At 46.8% G+C, this 15,638-nt stretch overlaps 1 protein-coding gene across 2 annotated transcripts in view; it reads right to left on the minus strand.

Annotated features, from left to right (window-relative positions):
• Positions 1-3,789: 3,789 nt before the first annotated feature.
• CDC45 (cell division cycle 45) overlaps positions 3,790-15,638 on the minus strand; it is a 69,352-nt gene continuing 57,503 nt past the window's right edge. For both annotated transcript variants that reach the window (XM_030218589.1, XM_030218588.1), the window contains 2 exons: positions 4,565-4,632; positions 3,790-3,978 (listed from right to left, as the gene is read on the minus strand). In XM_030218589.1, coding sequence (XP_030074449.1) covers positions 4,568-4,632 — 65 coding nt within the window. In that variant the 3' untranslated portion in view covers positions 3,790-3,978; positions 4,565-4,567. The remainder of the gene's footprint in view (positions 3,979-4,564; positions 4,633-15,638) is intronic.

The raw sequence follows: 15,638 nt of genomic DNA on the forward strand, positions 1-15,638 counted from the left end.
CTCAGCTTTTCCCAAGCATGCTCCAGCTCACTTTCATTTGTGAAAATAGGTCAGCCATCAGCAACCTTGGAAGTAGTCCGATAAAAGTTAGTTAAATTCTTAAAATAATCATTTACCTAACTCCAAATCCCATTTCAAATGCCAAAAAAAAAAAATCTCATTGTGGCCCTTCCTGGAAACAGCATGGAGACGCACACTCACAACACAGGATTAGATAAGTTTTTAGTATTAGTAAGGACATTTTTTTTCACAGCTCCAAGAACAGCAGAACTGCCAAGTTGCCCAGTTCCAAAAAGGTGACTTTTTTTCCTAGTCCTGCTTTTATTTGCAAAAAAATTGTATTGAATTTTTATATGGTACAACAAAACATTGATGAAATCAGAACATCCAGTTACATGTAATTAAAAGTCACAAATATAACCATGTGTATACACTTATCCAAAAATAAAGTTGGTTTAGTAAAACAATGGTGTAAATATTAAAAAAAGAATGTAATTTAAATTACCTTACATAAGTATTACCACAATGGGGCAGACCAAAGGTCCATCAAGCCCAGCATCCTGTTTCCAACAGTGGCCAATTCAGGTCACAAGTACCTGGAAAGATCCCAAAAAAGTTCATACATTTTATGCTGCTTAACCCAGAAATAGCAGTGGATCTTCCCCAAGTCAATTTAATAATGGTCTATGGACTTTTCCTTTAGGAAGCCGTCCAGACCTTTTTTAAACGCCGCTAAGCAACGAATTCCAGAGTTTAATTACACGCTTCAGCCTTTCCTTCTAAGGAAGTCGTCCCATCCCCTTTATCATTTTTGTCGCCCTTCTCTGTACCTTTTCTAATTCCACTATATCTTTTTTGAGATGCGGTGACCAGAATTGAACACAATATTCGAAGTGCGGTTGCACCATAGACCGATACAAAGGCATTATAACGTCTTCACTTTTGTTTTCCATTCCTTTCCTAATAATACCTAACATTCTATTTGCTTTCTTAGTCGCCACAGCACACTGAGCAGAGGGTTTCAATGTATCATCAACGACGCTGCCGAGATCCCTTTCTTGGTCGGTGATTCCTAACGTGGAACCTTGCATTACGTAGCTATAGTTCGGGTTCCTCTTTCCCACATGCATCACATTGCACGTCATCTGCATTTAGACGCCCAGTCTCATAAGGTCCTCTTTTAATTTTTCACAATCCTCTTGCGTTTAACAACTTTGAATAACTTTGTGTCGTCAGCAAATTTAATTACCTCACTAGTTACTCCCATCTCTAGATCATTTATAAATACGTTAAAAAGCAGCGGTCCCAGCACAGACCCAATAGGACATTACCTCCTATCTCATGACTTTCCAATTTCTTCTGGAGTCTTTCATGAGGTACTTTGTCAAACGCTTCTTGAATATCCAGATACACAATATCAACCGGCTCGCCTTTATCCACATGTTTGTTCACTCCTCCAAAGAAATGTAATAAATTGGTGAGGCAAGATTTCCCTTCACTAAATCCATGTTGGCTTTGTCTCATTAATCCATGCTTCTGAATATGCTCTGTAATTTTTTCTTTATAATAGTCTCTACCATTTTGCCCGGCACTGACGTCAGGTTCACCAGTCTATAATTTCCCGGATCCCCTCTGGAATCTTTTTAAAATGTCGGTGTTACATGGGCTACCCTCCAATCTTCCAGTACCACCCTTGATTTTAAAGATGAATTACATATTACTAACAATAGTTCCACCAGTTCATTTTTCAATTCTATCAGTACTCAGGGATGAATACCATCCGGTCCAGGAGATTTGCTACTCTTCAATTTGTCAAATTGTCCCATTACATCCTCTAGGTTTATAGAGATTTCATTTAGTTTCTCCGACTTGTCAGCTTTGAATACCATTTCTGGCACCGGTATCTCTCCCAAACCTTCCTCGGTGAAGACCGAAGCAAAGAATTCATTTAATCTCTCTGCTGTGGCTTTGTCTTCCCCGATTGCCCCTCTGTTATCTAGCGGTCCAACCTTCTTTCCCCACCCCCCTGGGGGGAGACTGAATTTGGCATCTGGCGGGTGGCAGAGAAAGGAGTGGATCCTCATTATGCAGGCTGCCAACTCTGGGAGGAGCCGGCTGCGAAGAGCATGAGGGAGGACAGCTGCCCCCAGTCGTGGCTGCCCTCTAGGCCATGGGACAGTTCTGAAGAGGAGGGCACTGGGGAAGGAGGCAGGCAGACAGGTAGGTAGATGGAAGAGCAAGACCTGGCACCCTCCAGTGCCATGAATTAGCTGGAAGACAGGCCGGCAAGGACAACTACAGCACTTCCAGTGCCATGGATCAGCTGGGAGTTGTGCATGTGCAAATAACATGCGTACACAGGAAGACGACAGGGAGTCAACAGGGAAGGAGAAGAGGCAAGAGCTCCAGATTGGTGTGAGAATCACACCAATCACGGGACAGAAGAGGAGGAGCAGCTCCCAGGAGTGAGGCAGGCCCAGAAACCATGCGGGGCAGATACAGGCATGGCTGAGGGCTGCAGGTAAACCCTGGGAAGAAGGCTGCAGTGGCCTAGGCAAGCCCAGGCAGGGGAAGAGCAGCAGTAAAGACGAGCATGGGCAGGAGGCTACCAAGAAGTCTTGAGCTGCCGGAGAAAGAAAAGGGGCTGCAAGCAATCCTGGAGAGTTGGCGATGAGTCTTGGGGTCAGGGCTGGGAGAACTGGGGAGTGCTGGCCAGGGCATGGAGGGGAGAGAGCAGGTGGCGGGTGCAGAGATGGGGGGGAACGAAGTACTGAAGAGAGGGAGTGGAGGGAAAGATGCTGGACTGTGTGGGGAGAGAGGGGGGCCTGGGAGAGTGAGTGAAGGGCCAGGAACAGAGGGAGAGCACACAAGGCCAGGAACAAAGGGACAGAAGTTATACTGTGTTGGGAGGTGGAAAGAGTCCGGATTCTCAGGCGGTCGGCTCACAAATTTAAAGGGTCTGGATTCTCAGGTGGTCCAAATTTCCGGAATTACTGTATTATGAATCATGGAAGTAACCAAAGGCAATAATACATGTTTTGGGATTCCCATCCGGGTTGGGGGGATGGGATCAAGGGAACAACTGGATCTTTTTGATGTATTAATCAATTTAGCCAATGAAGGCATTGAAGGAAGATTAAAAGAACTCCAAATAATACCAAAGATACCTAAAGTAGAGGTAGTAGGACTAGAAGTAGGGGATGATAGGGTGGGGCCAGGGCTTCCAGAGTGTGGGTCACAATCCCAAATGGGATTGTGACCTAGGCAGCTAAACAAAAAAATAAAGTCATCGGCCAGCACCTGATAAGCCCATACTATAATTAGGCCTATGTGGGCTCCACAGAAGGCAGGGGATGACAGCAGCTTGAGCAGCAACACTGTGGGAGCACTGGAAGCAGCAACACAGAAGTGGTAGGCTGCCGGGGTTTGTATGCTTTATGTGGTCACAGAAAGTTTGATAAATTCAATTTTCACATAGCTTAAATTAGTGCTTAAGTATGCTTTAGTTTATCGGGCTCGCTCTCTTTCCAGACAAATCTGCTGCATTATCTACCAACATTCAGAAGTTTCCTACATACTGTCTCCAGCAAGTGGCTATGCTCCCAGTGCTGCCAAATCCCTTCTGCACAACTCTGGAACCTCTTCAAACAGTTTGTCCTCATATACCAGGGCATTTGTTGGAACACCTTCAGTTTGTTTTTTTTTAACGAATAAAATGGCAGCACAAGATGCTGCTACCAACCAGGACAGGTCTGGTTGCAGAGCAGGTGAAAAGAATAACACAGCAACCAAAATTTAGCTTTTATTTCAATAAAATAGTTGGCTTTGGCTACCTTGCTGTGATAATAATTTACAATTAATTAATAAAATAGTAAAATGACATAATAAAATCAAACATTTACAAAAAAAAGTCACTACAATTTACAAGTGGACAAAAGAGAAACAGAGAGAAACTAGGTTGGTATAGAATCCATGTCACTGTAGAAAGAAAAATAAGATGTTTTAGATAAAATGCAGATTATTACAGATAAATAGTCAATGTATTCACACATTGCTGACAAAATTATCTCTTGTCTACTCGTCAGCACACTGAGAGTTTATTACACAGTCACCACTCACAATCACCTCAGTCCTGACCTATACTGATTTCTCCCCAACTCAACAGATCCATCTAAGTGCCTCAGTCTTGCTCTGGAGCAATCCCTGCTATGCCAGTATTGAGATCCACCCACATAGATCTCTGCCAACGTACCTCAGTTCTGATCAGCAGCTAGGTGTAAGCCATCAGCACCAAGTGGCAACATGGATATCGGGATCTCATCTGAAGCAGTAATGAACCAAAGCCTCAGCAGAAAGCCGGGATGTTCAGGATAAGATATTACACCAAGATCCTGCCTATATTTTGGACAGCAGATTCCAAGGCACTGGTAACTACTGAAGAAAACATACACACAAACACACACACACTCACTACTACCTAACAGATGCAAAACTCATTTGCACTAGATCCGTGAAAAATATTTTCCAACACCTAAAAAGAAATGTTTACCTCGTGCTTACATACCTTTCAGGACAAAAGAGAAATCAGAGCATCCAGAAACTTGCTACGGTCTTCTGTTTTCAGTTCAATAACTAAAACAGGAAAGAAAGGAGATCAGCGAAAGGGAAAAAGCCCAGGTCTGGGAAAACTAAATAAGCGAGCAGTGAGGGCCTGACAGTCACTATAACCAACTTATCCAATCTTCTCCTGATTTAACCTATTTTCAAAGGCCAGTTATAAACAATGGCCTGCCTTTTAATCACTTCCCTAATCTCAGCAGCTTTCTTACATCCCTGCCTCCTTATCATTTTAATCATCTCTCATTTCCCTTACTAGTTTCTGCACTGTCCCTGTGTTCTTTCTCTATGGACAAGCAAGATTGCAAAAGCCACACGTGCGGGTGACATCGTCACCTGATGGCACCATGCGGTCCCTTATCTTCGAGCTCATAAACCTCTAGAAGAAGCTTTTGAGCATGCTCCGCAGTTCCCACACTCCTCACACACTGCGACAATTACTTTTTAACCACCAGAGCAGGCAGTTGCAACAGTCCCTTGTTCCCTGTGGTTGAAAAGTGTTGTCAAAATTCAGTTTAATCTAATGACTCTACCATTCAACATGGAGGAAAAAACCCTGGATATAAGCGCTGTACAATGTGCAAAAATAAGATGCATGATGATTGTGTCTTCTGCCTTGGAAAGAGTTATGATGTGAAAAATTGCCCTAAGTGAGCTTGTATGTCACCGAGAGCAAGGGAATACAGACAGCACAAACTAAGGGCCCTGTTTACTAAGCTGTGCTAAGGGCACGCTAGTGTTTTTAGCGCGCACTAAATGCTAAAGACACCCACAGGACTATATGGGCATCTCTAGCGTAAAAGGTAGCCTGGGCAGATGAACACTGAGATCCCACGGAAAACAAGCAAGCAGTGAAAAGGAGTGGGAAAATGACCAGGCTGACCAGGAACAAACGAGGAGACTTCTAAAGATGATAGCATTTAGCATGAGCTAAAAACACTAGTATGTCTTAGTAAGCAGGGTCCTAAATGATTATTATGAGGGCAAATTACAACAGAAGCCAAAACCATCCCAACATCACAGTAAGTAAACTTCCACAAAGAAAGCAGTAAGATCCCTGGCATTCAGGGATCTAGCTGCAAATCAACATCGCCATCTGCTTGACAAAAACTAGAGAATTCACACAGATACCTCCCTCATGGGATGTGGAACACACTTGCCTCAAGGCCTGTAGTCAAAGGAGGAAACAAATTTCCACATCAATTGACTGGAACTCAGAGCAGTCTACCATGCTACATGCGTTTGCCAACCAGATATAAGCCCAGATGCACAAAACTTTAACGACATTTTAACGACCCTCTAACAGGAAAATTTGAAACGTAGCATGCATTAAAGGCCATTTTCCGACGACGCTAGCAGCTAACGAAAACGGAATGCAAACGAGAAACTACCATTGAAATGTGGACAATTCGGAATGCACTAACCATACCGACGATTGCAAAGAATCATTTTCTGTGAGAAATTTAACGTCAGCTCAGACCTGTCGTTAAGGCCTGAGCTGTCATCTCCCCGCTTCCCCCTGCACCATGAAAATCCAAGCTGGCATGTTTAAAAACAAAAGTGAGATAAAAACACAAACACGTGGCTCCCCGCTTCCCTCTGCATAAAATAAAAAATGAACACAAAATCGAAAAAGGATTGGGAGGGGGCAAAGGCGCTCATCAGAAGCGTCCTGTATGGACGGCCTTGCCCCCCCCCCCCCCCCGAGGTCGCCGCTGCTCCCCATTTCCACTCATATAAAATAAAAAATTAAAACAAAACTAAAAAGTTTAGCAGCCCCGGTCCCCCTCCCTTCCTGTCTCTCTCTGTACTCCTTCTCCCATAGCTCCACCTACTGGCATCCTCCGCCCCCATGCCCCGCCCCCCTGAGGTCGTCGCCGCCGCTCCCTCACTCTACCGGAACCCCCTCCGCCTTACCGGCCTGCGCAGCGCCTCTCACCTGTGTGTGAAGGTGCTGCACGGGATGGAACAGCTGATCGGCGATCACTGCTGCCTCCTCCGACGTCTCTCTGTTCTTCCTGGGCCCGCCCTCCTCTGACGTAAGTTACCTACGTGGATAACTAACGTCAGAGGAAGGCGGGCCCAGAAAGAACAGAGAGACGTCGGAGGAGGCAGCAGTGATCGCCGATCAGCTGTTCCATCCTGTGCAGCGCCTTCACACAGAGGTGAGAGGCGCTGCGTGGACCGGTAAGGCGGAGGGGGGGGGGTCCGGTGGCGACGACCTCAGGGGGGCGGGGCAAGGGGCAGAGGATGCCAGGAGGCAGAGCTATGGGAGAAGGAGTACAGAGAGAGACAGGAAGGGAGGGGGACCGGGGCTGCTAAACTTTTTAGTTTTGTTTTAATTTTTTATTTTATACGAGTGAAAGCGGGGAGCAGCGGCAACCTCGGTGGGGGGGGGGGGGGGGGGGGCAAGGCCGTCCATACTGGTCGCTTCTGACGAGCGCCTTTCCCCCTCCAGATCCTTTTTTGATGTATGTTTATTTTTGTATTGATGCAGGGGGAAGCAGGAAGCCACGTGTGTGTTTTTTTTGTTGTTGCAGTTTTGGATGTTTGTGGTATGCGCAGAGCAGCCAGCATAACGCTTGGCTGCTCTGCACATGCTTTAGGGGCCGATTACCGACGGGGATTACGAATCTTTGACACATTGTACTTTTCAATACCGCACCGAACATGTGCGACTTGTTTTTCTGGTGCATGCTTCGTTTTTTCAAATTCGTTAAGGACTTTAACGTTTTAGATTTTTTTACGTATGGTTGATGCATCTGGGCCTAAATCTGAAGGATGTGTTTTGCAAACAGACAACCAAGTCATCATGTAGTACATCAACAAACAAGGTTGAACAGGATTGCACACTCTCTGCACAGAAGCATTGCAGATTCGGACTCTTGCACAGACACTAACCCCCAAATTCTATATACAGTATTCAAAACTATGTGTGCAAGTTGCGTGTGCCATTTAATTAAATAACGAACCAATCAGCACCAATAATTGGGCACCAACAATTATTGGCGCTAATTGGCCACAACATGAATTTACAAATGCATCTTCCTAGTCGGTATTCTATAAAGATGTGCTCATAAATTTTTAAGCGCAGATCTGAAAAGGGGGCATGGCCATGGCTGGGTAATATGTGTTCCTAGAATTTGCGTGCAGTGTTATAAAATACGGCAGATCTGTATCCAATTTAGGCACGAGGATTTACACCAGGTTTCAGTTGATATGAATTCTCAAGCCCAAAATTGGCCACGGATCCCTGCATTAAGCACTATTCTATAAACAGTGCTCAACTTGGAACAACATTTTCGGTGCCCAAATTTGAGCACCATTTACTGAATTTAGCCCTAAATGTCTTCCCAATAGCTGAGTAACTACTGGATCATCAAAATTCATTGGCAGACAGATTGAGTCACCAGTTAGACCCACAAAAATATCTCTTAACCACCAAATCTTCTGGAACATAAATCAACAAATGAGGAACTCCCCAAATAGACTTGTTTGCATTGGAGGCAAACACCAAGTTAGAGAATGACACGAGGACAAAGATTGTCTCCATCCCTGCCCTGTCCCCGTGGGTTCTGTCTCCATCCCCACCCCATCCCCGCAGGTTCTGTCTCCGTCCCCACCCCATCCCCGCAGGTTCTGTCTCCGTCCCCACCCCATCCCCGCAGGTTCTGTCTCCGTCCCCACAGGCCCTGTCTCCATCCCCGTGGGCTCTGTTCTCATCCGAGAAGCCTTGACCACTTATGATTTTATATTTAGATCTTTTTATTAAAGTATAAAAAGGAACAATATGCTGTGCAACTGTTGTGTATAAATTACAAATAGAGAACAATAATAACAGTGAGCAGCTATAATAACCCCATCACCACCCTCTACCCTTCCAACCCCAACAATAGGTGATTTCTACTACACCAAGGAATCCTAATTCACACTGTTAAAATGTCCAGGGGTATAAAATACAGCCCGTTCTAAATGCCCTGTAGGGGAAAAATATGCCCTATAAAGCAGTTAAGGTTTTTTAATCTGTGGATAAATAAGAAGTCCTCTTAAACATAAATTACAGTCCAGTTCATTAACAGGCTTCAAAGTAGAAAATGACATGGGGACAAAGTTTGTCCCCTGTCCCCGTCCCTGTGGGCTCTGCCCCCATCCCCACGGGATCTGTCCCCATCCCTATCCCCCCCGGTTACTGCGGTTCCCCGTGTCATTCTCTACACCAAGTGTCCTTGATTCTGCTCTGAACACCTCAGCACTTGCAGTCTATCAGTGGATATACTCGCCATATAATGGAAAACAGAACTTCTTTATGCATTCCCTCCAATCCCACTCTTCTACAGAACACTACAGAAGGTCTGCCAAGATTCAACTCATCTTATCTTCATTGCACTATACTGACCTCAAGAAATTTGATTTATAAGAACAGCCATACTGGGTCAGCCCAATGGTCCATCCAGCCCAGTATCCTATCTCCAACAGAGGCCAATCCAGATCACAAGAAGTACCTGGCAGAATCCAAAATAATAGCAAGATTCCAGAACCCCAAAGAGTAGCAACATTCTATGCTAGCAGTCCCAGGGCAAGCAGTGGCTTCCCCCACGACATCCTTCTCAATAGCAGACTATGGACTTTTCCTCTGGAACTTGTCTAAACCTTTCTTTAACCCAGATAAGCTAACCGCTGTAACCACATCCTCTGGCCAACGAGTTCCAGAGCTTAATTATTCGCTGAATGAAAAGATATTTCCTCCTATTTGTTTTTAAAGTATTACTGTGTAACTTCAATGAGTGTCCCCTAGTCTTTGTACTTTTTGAAAGAGTAAAAAAAAATCAATTCACTTTAACCATTCTATATCACTTAGGATTTTGTAGACCTCTATCATATCCCATCTCAGCCGTCTCTTTTCCAATCTGAAGAGCTTTAACCCCTTTAGCCTTTCCTCATATGAGAGAAATTTCATCTCCTTTATCATGTTGGTCACCCTTCTTTGAACCTTTTCTAATTCTGCTATATCTTTTTTGAGATATGGTGACCAGAATTGCATTCAATACTCAAGGTGAGGTCACACCATGGAGCGATACAGAGGCATTATAATATTCTTTGTCTTATCTTCCACTCCTTTCTTAATAATTCCTAGCATCCTGTTTGCTTTTTTGGCCATCACCACATACTGGGCAGAATATTTCAGCATATTGTCTACAATGACACTTAGATCTTTTTCTTAGGTGCTAACTCCTAAGGTGGAGCCTTGCATAAAGTAACTATGATTCAGATTATTCTTCCCAATATGCATCACTCTGCATTTGGTCACATTAAATTTCATCTGCCATTTGGATCCCGGTCTTCCAATTTCCTACAGTCTTCTTGCAATATTTCATAGTCTGCATCTGTTTTAATAACTTTGACTAGTTTTGTCTCATCTGCAAATTTAATCACCTTTTGTCATTCCGATTTCCAGATCACTTATAAATATGTTAATTAGCACCAGTCCCAGTATAGATCCCTTTGGCACTCCACTATTCATCCTCCTCCACTAAGAAAAATGGCCATTTAAGCCTACCCTCTGTTTCCAACTATTAACCAGTTCCTAATTCACAACAGAACATTGCCTCGTATCCCATAGCTTTTTAATTTTCTCAAGAGTCTCTCATGAGGGACTTTGTCAAAAGCTCTCTGAAAATGTAGATACACTACATCAACTGGCTCACCTTTACCCACCTGCACATAATATATGTAAACCGCTTTGTTTGTACACACAGAAAGGCGGTATATCAAATCTATGACCCTTTATTCATGGCTTCAAGGAAATGAAGCAAATTGGCTAGGCAAGACTTCCCTTGGCTGAATCCATGCTGATTCTGTCCCATTAAACCATGTTTGGCTATGTGTTCAGTGATTTTATTCTTTATAATAGTTTCCACTATTTTGCCAGGCACTGAAGTCAGGCTTACCACTCTGTAATTTCCCAGATCACCCCTGGAGCCCTTTTTAAAAATTGTAGTTAAATTGGCCACCCTCCAATCATCAGGTACCATAGACGATTTTAAAAACAGGTTACAGATCGCTAACAGATCAGCAATTTCATGTTTGAGTTCTTTCAGTACCCTGGGGTGCATACCATCCAGGTTATTTGCTACTCTTTAATTTGTCGATTTGGATCAGTCCATCATTCAATTTCACCAAGATTTCTTTCAGTTCCTTTGCATCGTCACCTTTGAAAAATGTTTCTAGTACATCTTCTTCAGTACAGATCGAAGCAAGGAATTCGTTCAATCTCTCCACTATGGCCTTGTCCTCCAAGAGTGCCCCTTTTGCTCCTCTATTACAACTTAGCCAAATTCCTCATATTTGCCTCCACCTCATACCGCATCTTGTCACTCAGTCCACCCTCAACCTCAAGTCTCTCACACTAACAGCCTGGATACTGAATGGAGATACTTTGAAACCTTAAATCTCATAGCAGCTGTCCGTTCCATACTGCTAGCATCCAAGAAGAACATTTTTATGGTGGCATATGTCGGTTCACGGCTTCTGAAAGATTTGTTTTTGTGAAGTGCCATCTGTCAAATTGCAAGTTCAACAGATAGATACTCAAGTGGAGACTATATGATCATACAGATATTTATTAGCCCCTGATGCAGTGAAACACGGCCTGAGTCAGGCTTGCTAATTTTATTGACTTGTATCCATTAAAGCGAATGCTACATACCTGTAGAAGGTATTCTCCGAGGACAGCAGGCTGATTGTTCTCACTGATGGGTGACGTCCACGGCAGCCCCTCCAATCGGAATCTTCACTAGCAAAGGCCTTTGCTAGTCCTCGCGCACCGCGCATGCGCGGCCGTCTTCCCGCCCAAAACCGGCTTGTGCCGGCCAGTCTTATATGTAGCAAAACAAAGACAAGGGAAGACACAACTCCAAAGGGGAGGCGGGCGGGTTTGTGAGAACAATCAGCCTGCTGTCCTCGGAGAATACCTTCTACAGGTATGTAGCATTCGCTTTCTCCGAGGACAAGCAGGCTGCTTGTTCTCACTGATGGGGTATCCCTAGCCCCCAGGCTCACTCAAAACAACAACCATGGTCAATTGGGCCTCGCAACGGCGAGGACATAACTGAGATTGACCTAAAAAATTTACCAACTAACTGAGAGTGCAGCCTGGAACAGAACAAACAGGGCCCTCGGGGGGTGGAGTTGGATCCTAAAGCCCAAACAGGTTCTGAAGAACTGACTGCCCGAACCGACTGTCGCGTCGGGTATCCTGCTGCAGGCAGTAATGAGATGTGAATGTGTGGACAGATGACCACGTCGCAGCTTTGCAAATTTCTTCAATAGAGGCTGACTTCAAGTGGGCTACCGACGCTGCCATGGCTCTAACATTATGAGCCGTGACATGACCCTCAAGAGTCAGCCCAGCCTGGGCGTAAGTGAAGGAAATGCAATCTGCTAGCCAATTGGATATGGTGCGTTTCCCCACAGCCACTCCCCTCCTGTTGGGATCAAAAGAAACAAACAATTGGGCGGACTGTCTGTTGGGCTGTGTCCGCTCCAGGTAGAAGGCCAATGCTCTCTTGAAGTCCAATGTGTGCAGCTGACGTTCAGCAGGGCAGGAATGAGGACGGGGAAAGAATGTTGGCAAGACAATTGACTGGTTCAGATGGAACTCCGACACAACCTTTGGCAAGAACTTAGGGTGAGTGCGGAGGACTACTCTGTTACGATGAAATTTGGTGTAAGGGGCCTGGGCTACCAGGGCCTGAAGCTCACTGACTCTACGAGCTGAAGTAACTGCCACCAAGAAAATGACCTTCCAGGTCAAGTACTTCAGATGGCAGGAGTCCAGTGGCTCAAAAGGAGGTTTCATCAGCTGGGTGAGAACGACATTGAGATCCCATGACACTGTAGGAGGTTTGACGGGGCTTTGACAAAAGCAAACCTCTCATGAAGCGAACAACTAAAGGCTGTCCCGAGATCGGCTTACCTTCTACATGATAATGGTATGCACTGATTGCACTAAGGTGAACCCTTACAGAGTTGGTCTTGAGACCAGACTCAGACAGGTGCAGAAGGTATTCAAGCAGGGTCTGTGTAGGACAAGAGCGAGGATCTAGGGCCTTGCTGTCACACCAGACGGCAAACCTCCTCCACAGAAAGAAGTAACTCCTCTTGGTGGAATCTTTCCTGGAAGCAAGCAAAACACGGGAGACACCCTCTGACAGACCCAAAGAGGCAAAGTCTACGCTCTCAACATCCAGGCCGTGAGAGCCAAGGACCGGAGGCTGGGATGCAGAAGCGCCCCTTCGTCCTGCGTGATGAGGGTCGGAAAACACTCCAATCTCCACGGTTCTTCGGAGGACAACTCCAGAAGAAGAGGGAACCAGATCTGACGCGGCCAAAAAGGAGCAATCAGAATCATGGTGCCTCGGTCTTGCTTGAGTTTCAACAAAGTCTTCCCCACCAGAGGTATGGGAGGATAAGCATACAGCAGACCCTCCCCCCAATCCAGGAGGAAGGCATCCGATGCCAGTCTGCCGTGGGCCTGAAGCCTGGAACAGAACTGAGGGACTTTGTGGTTGGCTCGAGATGCGAAGAGGTCTACCAAGGGGGTGCCCCACGCCTGGAAGATCTGTCGCACTACACGGGAATTGAGCGACCACTCGTGAGGTTGCATAATCCTGCTCAACCTGTCGGCCAGACTGTTGTTTACGCCTGCCAGATATGTGGCTTGGAGCACCATGCCGTGACGGCGAGCCCAGAGCCACATGCTGACGGCTTCCTGACACAGGGGGCAAGATCCGGTGCCCCCCTGCTTGTTGACGTAATACATGGCAACCTGGTTGTCTGTCTGAATTTGGATAATTTGGTGGGACAGCCGATCTCTGAAAGCCTTCAGAGCGTTCCAGATCGCTCGCAACTCCAGAAGATTGATCTGCAGATCGCGTTCCTGGAGAGACCAGCTTCCTTGGGTGTGAAGCCCATCGACATGAGCTCCCCACCCCAGGAGAGACGCATCCGTGGTCAGCACTTTTTGTGGCTGAGGAATTTGGAAAGGACGTCCCAGAGTCAAATTGGACCAAATCGTCCACCAACACAGGGATTCGAGAAAACTCGTGGACAGGTGGATTACATCTTCTAGATCCCCAGCAGCCTGGAACCACTGGGAAGCTAGGGTCCATTGAGCAGATCTCATGTGAAGGCGGGCCATGGGAGTCACATGGACTGTGGAGGCCATGTGGCCTAGCAATCTCAACATCTGCCGAGCTGTGATCTGCTGGGACGCTCGCACCCACGAGACGAGGGACAACAAGTTGTTGGCTCTCGCCTCTGGGAGATAGGCGCGAGCCGTCCGAGAATCCAGCAGAGCTCCTATGAATTCGAGTCTCTGCACTGGGAGAAGATGGGACTTTGGATAATTTATCACAAACCCCAGTAGCTCCAGGAGGCGAATAGTCATCTGCATGGACTGCAGGGCTCCTGCCTCGGATGTGTTCTTCACCAGCCAATCGTCGAGATATGGGAACACGTGCACCCCCAGCCTGCGAAGTGCCGCTGCTACTACAGCCAAGCACTTTGTGAACACCCTGGGCGCAGAGGCGAGCCCAAAGGGTAGCACACAGTACTGGAAGTGACGTGTGCCCAGCTGAAATCGCAGATACTGTCTGTGAGCTGGCAGTATCGGGATGTGTGTGTAGGCATCCTTCAAGTCCAGAGAGCATAGCCAATCGTTTTCCTGAATCATGGGAAGGAGGGTGCCCAGGGAAAGCATCCTGAACTTTTCTTTGACCAGATATTTGTTCAGGGCCCTTAGGTCTAGGATGGGACGCATCCCCCCTGTTTTCTTTTCCACAAGGAAGTACCTGGAATAGAATCCCAGCCCTTCTTGCCCGGATGGCACGGGCTCGACCGCATTGGCGCTGAGAAGGGCGGAGAGTTCCTCTGCAAGTACCTGCTTGTGCTGGAAGCTGTAAGACTGAGCTCCCGGAGGACAATTTGGAGGTTTTGAGGCCAAATTGAGGGTGTATCCTTGCCGGACTATTTGGAGAACCCACTGATCGGAGGTTATGAGAGGCCACCTTTGGTGAAAAGCTTTCAACCTCCCTCCGACTGGCAGGTCGCCCGGCACGGACACTTGGATGTCGGCTATGCTCTGCTGGAGCCAGTCAAAAGCCCGTCCCTTGCTTTTGCTGGGGAGCCGAGGGGCCTTGCTGAGGCGCGCGCTGCTGACGAGAGCGAGCGCGCTGGGGCTTAGCCTGGGCCCCAGGCTGTCGAGAAGGAGGATTGTACCTACGCTTGCCAGAAGAGTAGGGAACAGTCTTCCTTCCCCCGAAAAATCTTCTACCTGTAGAGGTAGAGGCTGAAGGCTGCCGGCGGGAGAACTTGTCGAATGCGGTGTCCCGCTGGTGGAGCTGCTCTACCACCTGTTCAACTTTCTCTCCAAAAATGTTATCCGCACAGCAAGGCGAGTCCGCAATCCGCTGCTGGATTCTATTCTCCAGGTCGGAGGCACGCAGCCATGAGAGCCTGCGCATCACCACACCTTGAGCAGCGGCCCTGGACGCAACATCAAAGGTGTCATACACCCCTCTGGCCAGGAATTTTCTGCACGCCATCAGCTGCCTGACCACCTCCTGAAAAGGCTTGGCTTGCTCAGGGGGGAGCGCATCAACCAAGCCCGCCAACTGCCGCACATTGTTCCGCATGTGTATGCTCGTGTAGAGCTGGTAAGACTGGATTTTGGCCACGAGCATAGAAGAATGGTAGGCCTTCCTCCCAAAGGAGTCTAAGGTTCTAGAGTCCTTGCCCGGGGGCGCCGAAGCATGCTCCCTAGAACTCTTAGCCTTCTTTAGGGCCAGATCCACAACTCCAGAATCATGAGGCAACTGAGTGCGCATCAGATCTGGGTCCCCATGGATCCGGTACTGGGACTCGATCTTCTTGGGGATGTGGGGATTAGTTAAAGGCTTGGTCCAGTTCGCAAGCAATGTCTTTTTTAGGACATGGTGCAAGGGAACAGTGGACGCTTCCTT

This window comes from Microcaecilia unicolor, chromosome 11 (assembly GCF_901765095.1).
Source record: "Microcaecilia unicolor chromosome 11, aMicUni1.1, whole genome shotgun sequence".
In the NCBI taxonomy this organism is placed as follows: domain Eukaryota; kingdom Metazoa; phylum Chordata; class Amphibia; order Gymnophiona; family Siphonopidae; genus Microcaecilia; species Microcaecilia unicolor.